General features: G+C 40.6%; 1 protein-coding gene across 1 annotated transcript; it reads left to right on the top strand.

The window, feature by feature from the left end:
* The first annotated feature begins 1,724 nt into the window (after window positions 1–1,724).
* LOC126470934 (mucin-17-like) lies at window positions 1,725–7,528 on the top strand. The gene is made up of 3 exons (XM_050098985.1): window positions 1,725–1,845; window positions 4,748–4,835; window positions 4,993–7,528. Exons 1-3 carry the CDS (start codon window positions 1,803–1,805, stop codon window positions 7,526–7,528), a joined length of 2,667 nt encoding a protein of 888 aa, XP_049954942.1. The 5' UTR covers window positions 1,725–1,802.
* Window positions 7,529–7,963: the final 435 nt, after the last annotated feature.

Here is a 7,963-nt window from a genome sequence, read left to right as displayed (position 1 = left end):
ATATGAAAATTTGCATTTGGCTTCTCTGTTAGAAATAAAACATATGCATGCCACTTTTTTTGAAAATTCAAATGCCGAGAGTGTGAAATGGGGGTGAAACGTTTTAGGAGAATATTTCACTGCGAAAGCGTTTTTAAACCGAAATCTTTGAAAATTGGTTTTTGGCTCCTTGGTTAGAGAAGATAAATATCTTTTTCACTGTTTTAGGAAATTCAATTCCTGAGGGGGTGAAAAAAGGTCACACTTATCCACTGACTCCTCATCGCCCGGCGCAAACCGCTAAGGATAGAAACTGGGAGTTTCGATAGTAAGTGTATCTTATACTGCAAGCATCTTTCAAGAAGGTATTGTCCGAAATTGCATTCGTAGGCGGATAAAACAGGGGATGGAAAGTATGTAGCTATTAAGGAATTTTGAAGCTAGAATTACGAAAACTGGTATTTGGTTTCTCAGTCAGAAAATAAAAGCACGTGTTTCATAAACTACGGGAAGTCAACCACTAAGGGGTAAAAGAGTGAGAGAAATTTTTTTGAAAATAAGTAATCATTAAGAACTGCTGAAGGGTTTTTAAGGCTACAACTATGACAGTTAGTATTTGACTTCTCGATCAGAAAAAATAAATAAATGTCTCATTGTTTCTAGAAATTCAGTTCCTAAGGATGTACAAAATGGGATGAAAATTTTATGAAATTAATTCGTTACATTAAAAAATTTTGAAACTTAATTTACGAAAATTGGTGTTTCACTTCTCAGTTAGATATTAAGAAATATTGGTTAGGAGATGAGAGCTGCTACAGATACATTTCTGAAAGAGCGCAGAAGCCACGATTAACAAAAATTTGGGACTCCTGGTACCAGAATCGCTTTTTGGTGAGAAGTACGGAAAGTCGGAAAAGACTTAGCGTGAATTAATTAGCGTGAAAAGCTTAGAAGGCTATTTCAGTTTGTGATCAACGTAAAACTTCGATTAAATATAAACAAAAAACATCACTGGAGCCTCTACAGTCTACACGAGTGAAGCAGTGGGCGCTATGCTATTGAGTTAGATGAAGCCTTGAAACCAAGAAATGTTTGTACGTCCATTCTGTTCCATCTACAGACATCTCTTGCTAGGAAATATTTTGCGTTCAGTGAAGAGGTTAAGACAGATTTATAATTTGCATACGTAGCAAAATCGTTGTTCTGGGATAGCACACATTCATTATAAGTTGTTAGACAATGCTTATTAACCTAAAAAAATTTAACGTATTTTTGACCCAAATCTCGCAGTATTTCAACACAAGATCGAAAGTATTCAATCTGGCCTTTTTACTGTCGAAGAGCAATCTGGAGTGTTTTAATAGGTGATCCATATCATCATGTAAAGGGCAAATAAATAAATAAATAATGAAGAAATAAAGACCCAATGGTGGCGCAGAATAAAATACGTAAGGAACACCATCTGAAAAATCTCATATTCGGCTTACTTGGAGAAAAGGTTTTAGATTCAGTGCAGTGCCACTTCTGCCCTTCCCGTACCCACTCCCTTCCGCTAGCGTTATCTCTCGTAGCCCCTTGACTCATCTTATCAAACGCTCAGTGTCGGTTATCGTCTGACAGAGGTATGCGCGAGGTGTTGAGCAGCGAGCGGTGACGTGTTACGAAGCTTGCGTTCCATTTCCTGATATATTCGGGAGGCGGAGACCTCCCCTCCACAGCGTTCCGGGACGTATTTAAGGCGCGACACGAGCGGTGACTGACTCAGTTTACTAGTGACCGGAGTACTGTTTCGTGTGCTCGCGAGGACAACTAGGACTACCAGGATGAAGATTATCACTTGCTTGACGGTTATCCTATATATTGCTGGTGAGTTTAAATTCCGTTCCATGCTAACTCAGAACGGACTTCGTTCCCAATTTCGCGTTGTTTGTTCGCTTAGAGTACTGATAATTCATCTCTCTTTCATTTTGTGCTCACATGTCATGAAATAATTTATTTCTGAAAAAAGAATAATAGTTGCTCAGTTGGAAAGTTTTCGTGCGTTACGAATGTAGTTAGCCAGTTTTTCTCATAAATCTTTGTTCCCAGTGGAACCAACAGCTTCCTTGCCACATTCGTTTCACGATTAAAGGATCCATATAAATTACTGTACTGTCGTGCCTATTCATAATTGCAACTACAATAATACTCTTGAAATTACATTTACAAGGCGCTGCTTCCTCTTTTGCTGTTCTTAATCATATTATATGTTCTCTTATTGATTTCATACAATTTTGGTTTACATCTAGCATGCAAATATGCAATGATAACAAATTTCAAATACTTCATTTTCCGCATAAATATACTATTGCTATATTGAATGTCTATTTGGTTTCACTGTCGTCTTGCATTATATCTATCTAATACAACTCGTTTTGATTTGTTATGTGCCCAACCTAGTCAGTGTTTGTGTTCTTTTTCGAAATGTGTAATCGAAATATGTAATAGTTTCGCAGACGGTGCCCAATAGTAAATCTTGTTACGTTTATGATGTATGACCTGTGAGTAAAAACAGTGATTTGTGGGAGATTTCAGTGACATCATTACGTTTCAACGCGCATATGATTAATTTCTCTAAGTATTTTATATCACAATCTATCATTTCTCTGAGCTGCTTTTTCAACGCATCGTCAACGTCCACAGACATTCGCTGCTCCTCTGCAACACACACTCACCAATCGAAACAAACACTGCCGGCCGAAGTGGCCAGGCGGTTAAAGGCGCTGCAGTCTGGAACAGCAAGACCGCTACGGTCGCAGGTTCGAATCCTGCCTCGGGCATGGATGTTTGTGATGTCCTTAGGTTAGTTACGTTTAACTAGTTCTAAGTTCTAGGGGACTAATGACCTCAGCAGTTGAGTCCCGTAGTGTTCAGAGCCATTTTTCGAAACAAACACTATAATGTCTCCACTGGCGTTGAGCTCTCTGCAAGGTGGAGGTCCATGTATAAAAATATTTCGCTGTCTCTATGCAGCTCATAGCTTTTTCATGTTTCTTACTCAGCAGTGACACGGTGATTCGTCCACGTGTGCGGAATAATGGCTCTCATGGTTCAAATGGCTCTAAGCACTATGGGACTTAACATCTGAGGTTATCAGTCCCCTAGACGTAGAACTACTTAAACCTAACTAACCTAAGGACATCACACACATCCATGCCCGAGGCAGGAATCGAACCTGAGACCATAGTAGCAGCTCAGAAAAACGTGGCTGCTGATGTTCTGGTACATTGATCACCGGTAAGGATTTGTAGCACTAAATTAATTCCTACTTTCGCATGACACAGTCACTCTGTCAGTTGTTCTTTAAATAAAAATCGTATTAGCTTTGCATACTATCCGTAATTTCAGCTGCAATCTTGACATTCATGTCCGGCGAACTTCACGGTGCAATCCCTGCACTTCGTTCGATGTTGAACCGTCATTGTTATTTTGAGCTCGCACAGCACGATTTTGTTGTACATTTAAACATCGTCTTTCCATTCAGTTATCAGAGTAGCTTGTCTATTTTTCACCTATCACACATCGTAAATTTCTTCACGAATGCCTCGCATAATAAGAGCTTCACCAATATGTTTCTCGTTTGAAGACAGAATATAGATTAGCGTATATTTCTCTGCGTGTTTAGACACATCGACATAGACGTCTCTAATGGGTAATGTACACTTATTCCATTTTTTTAGGATACATGACACAGGTATTATGTACTTGGCGTTTCTTTCACGGTTTGTCTAACGTTATTGCTATAAACTACGCAAAATGGCATTTAACGATGTATATATTCAAATGATTAACAGGAATTTATGATCTACAATAATCATTAATCATACGGGTACGTTATGAAGTTTTACGGATACTTCCGTATGTAGGAGCCAATAAATCAGCATCTCACGGCTAGAATCATCTCTGTTGTTAACTACATTCTACAGTTTCAAAGGTGACAACGAAATTACGCCTCTAGAGAGAAAAATTTCATCAAAGCATTATCTGAAATGGGATTCATATTTCTAGGAGACAAAAATGACAAATTTTGTTACATATATTTCATATTCTCAATGATGGTTAATGAAATACTTAAATTTTTTGTGAGGGAGCAAGACTGTTTTGAATCGTTAATCTGTTGCCCCATGCGACTGTCACTTGTTATTAGAGTTCAAGAGGCTTATCTTCAGTGCACACAGCGGTGTAATATGCATCTATCTCTGTAGCGAAACGGATTTAGGCAAGAAAGTTGTACAAATAACTGCTACGATTTGTTTCTCAAACAATGGCACAATTTTCCAAGACGATAACGCACCTATCCATATGGTTGGCTTTCTCCGTTTGTGATTCGATGTGCATGCTGGTGAAATAACAAACATTCTTAGAAAAAATTCTACAAAATGTTAATGTCCGATATAAGAGCGAACTTGGTCCACGTATGCCGCATCTCTTATCATTCATGACAAAAATGTCTTACACAGTGTATCAAATGGCAACAAATTGCAGTAAATATCTCAGAAAATATTTGTAGGTTGTGACACTTCATTCAGCAACGAATCGTTATTTCATTTAATCGTATATTTGTTTATGTTTCAGCATCTTCACACTAACCTGTGAGTAAATGTAACGCATCTGTTGCAGTGACTGAGTGTTGAAATTGTCTAGTTGTATAATGGCCCCAAATGTGCTTACTCGGGCAGAAATTTTATCACTGATGGGCATTAGATCTATAATCACTCTTTTGTTTCAGCTCTACCGATAACAAGTCAGCTGTCAGCTGAAAATGCGACAGGTACAGCTGATTCTGTCCAAGAAGAGGAAACAGATCAACGGAAGGAGTAAGTGCCGCTTTTGCCTTTGTAGCTCAATGTTATTGCTCTCCTATATTTGAAACAAGGCTAATTATTATTGTTTATTCTGTTTTTGCGTTAATGGAGAAAATAGTCTAGGCAGAAAAATTCAAAATTTGATAATTTTTGGTTTCCATTGTTTCAGAGCCATGAACACAGCTGCTAAAGAAGATGAAGGTTACATGATGACGTCACATTTCACAAGTCTTGTTACTAACGGGAGTTCTGCGCCTGAAAGCGGTGAATCCACTCCTACACCGCCAACGACTGTCCAAAACAGATCGACTGGTGGCGCTTTTTCTGGGTCTCTGAAGCTCGGCTTTGATGGAAAGACTGACGCAAATGACGCTACAGCAATTCCATCGGTCCACAAGTTGCAGCCAACTCCCACATCACTGTTTGCATTTCCAAGTGGCAATGAGAATCTCCTGCAGCAGAATACTGAACACACTGGGGCTGATTATGATCACGTGCACACCATGCCATCGCAACATGAGGAGAAAATGCAGCGTAATGATACTAAAAATTACGAAGATCAGTACGTGAGCTTCGTACCTCATACTGAAACCAATATTCAAACATCCACTATCTCACCATCAGCGTCGTTCACAACCCCTGGAAAGGTTGAGAATCACGCACAGCAGGACGGCAAATCCGAGACCACCACATTAGAGGCCAACTATGAAGATGGTCTCACCACTCCCCAATATGTACCCTTCACACCGCTTTCTGATACGAAAAATTTAAAGGAGCAGTGCCGAACCGCACCAACTAAGGATGTTGGGACATCCATGACATCACCATCAGCATCATTCAAGACTCCAGATGGTGATGAGGTCATGTGGCAGAATGGTGAGTCCAATAGCACAAAGGTTGAGGCCAGTTATCACAATGACGCAGAGACCACAACCCAGGATGTGGACTTCATACCACGCACAGATACAAATAATTTGAAGGGGGATGTTGATGACTTCAACGTTACTATTTTTTCGTCATCTCAGAAACTTGGAACATCCACCATCTCACCATCAGTTCTTGGTGCTGAAGAGGGACTCACGCAGAAGAATGTTGAAACCACTGCTGCAACGTTCGAGGCTAACTATGATGGTACTGGGCCAACCACACATGAGGAGGATGGGAAATTCAGCACTACTACAGATTCGTCAGCTCTAGAAACTGGAAGAGTTCCCACCTCACCATCAACCTTGTCTGTGGTCCCGAATAATGATGCGAGTGGCACGCAACAAAATGGAGAATCCACTGTCACAACATTAGAGGTCGAAACTAATGCTGAAGTGACCACCACACCACAGTATGATGATTTCACACTGCGCACTACTACCAAAAATTCCACAGTGCAGGCTGATGAATTCAGCACTACCACGGTCTCGTCAGCTCAGGAAATCGGGACAACTACCACCTCCCCAACAAAGTTGGTCACTATTCCTAATAACGATGTGAGTGGTACGCAGCAGAAAGGAGAACCCACCGCTGCAACATTCGAGAACGGAAATGATGCCGAAGCGAGCACCATACCACAGTATGCTGACTTCGTACACCGTACTGATACCAAGAAGTCCAGTGAGCAGGATGATGTTTTCAACGTTATCCCTGCCTCGTCAGCTCATGGTGTTGAAATGACCACCATCTCGCCACTAAACCTATTCACGATTCCTAATGATGGCGAGGGTCTTAGGCAGAAAAATGTTGAAGCCACCGCCACAACATTCCAGATCGGCTATGATGGCATACAACCAGAGGCACCCTTAGCTGAACACTTTATACCACCCACTGGCACCAAGAATTTCACAGAAGAGGCTGGTGAAATCGAGTCTAACATGCCTTCGTCATCTCATGATATTTTGCCAACCAGCAGTTTTCCATCAATGCGATTGGCAGGACAAGTAGATAATGGTAACAGCACACAGCAGGAATGTGATTCCGTTGGCACCACAGTTACTGTGTATCCGGAAGATAACCTCACCACTATGTCATCACTAACGCCAGTCACCGTACCTGTGGATGGTGGCAATATTAAAGAGCACAGTGGTGGACCAAATATCACCTTGAGTCCGGAACCTAATAAAGATGAGTCTACTGCCACCCCATGGTTCCCACCGACTATTAACGACAATAATCTCACATTGCAAATCAATAAATGTAAGGGCAGCAACCTTGGTACTAACCAGGAAAAGCACTCCCCGATGTCATTTCTAGCGATTTTCAAAATGCTGGCAGGTATTAATGATAACAGGACGCTGATGTGTGACGAGCCAGATGTCACAACGACTCCGCCAACTAATGAAGAGACTTCATATAACACAACAGCGAAACAAGACACAACAACTATCTCTAAGGACGAAGCAGTGGATGGCAACAAAACTAATAGCCATTATCCATCGTATAATGGATCTTCTCTTGACGAATTACTAATGTTGTACGAGCTACACGTTACAATACTCAAGATAATGTCTATCATCTTCGGGGCGGTAGTAGCTCTCATTTTACTCATCATTGGATTCCAATACTGCAGGAAACATAGACGAGGCGACCGCACAGCAGTTTCTCCGCATACTGCTGAACCTCGTGACGCTGGACAACCTTCCACTTCTCAGGCGTCTACTTCCGAAGAACCCATTATAAGATTTAGAGATTTGCTCTCTCGTGAAGAGAATAATTAGTGTGATGTCCTCAAGTATATGGACACCTGGTGTCAACACTATAAGTGACAACTACTTTCAGTGACTGGATCACTGTTAGCTGAACAATTTCAGTTCAGTCAGTTATGTCATTGACAGCATCCGCAATTTCGTTTACTGCTGCGTAACTCGTAATAACCATTCATTACTTCCTCATGATAACAGTGAACTGTGGCATAGAAGTATTGCTATCTTGACTACGTCCTGGAGAATATGTCCATTCTAGTGCAGCTTTCATCTTCGAGAATCTGTTTACCCGAATGTAGTTTCTGATAACTTATTTGAAATGTTAATTAATTTTGTTTCAATGTTTCCATCGTTCCTGTTGTTACATATTAAGTGAATTCACAGAACATTGAAGAGATAACTATCAGGGCGTTATGAAATGAAGACTTTTCGTGATGATTCTGAATTTAC

This window comes from Schistocerca serialis, chromosome 3 (assembly GCF_023864345.2).
Source record: "Schistocerca serialis cubense isolate TAMUIC-IGC-003099 chromosome 3, iqSchSeri2.2, whole genome shotgun sequence".
NCBI classification, from domain to species: domain Eukaryota; kingdom Metazoa; phylum Arthropoda; class Insecta; order Orthoptera; family Acrididae; genus Schistocerca; species Schistocerca serialis.
Note: the sequence above shows the minus strand (reverse complement) of the source record. Positions and strands in the feature narration are given on the sequence as shown.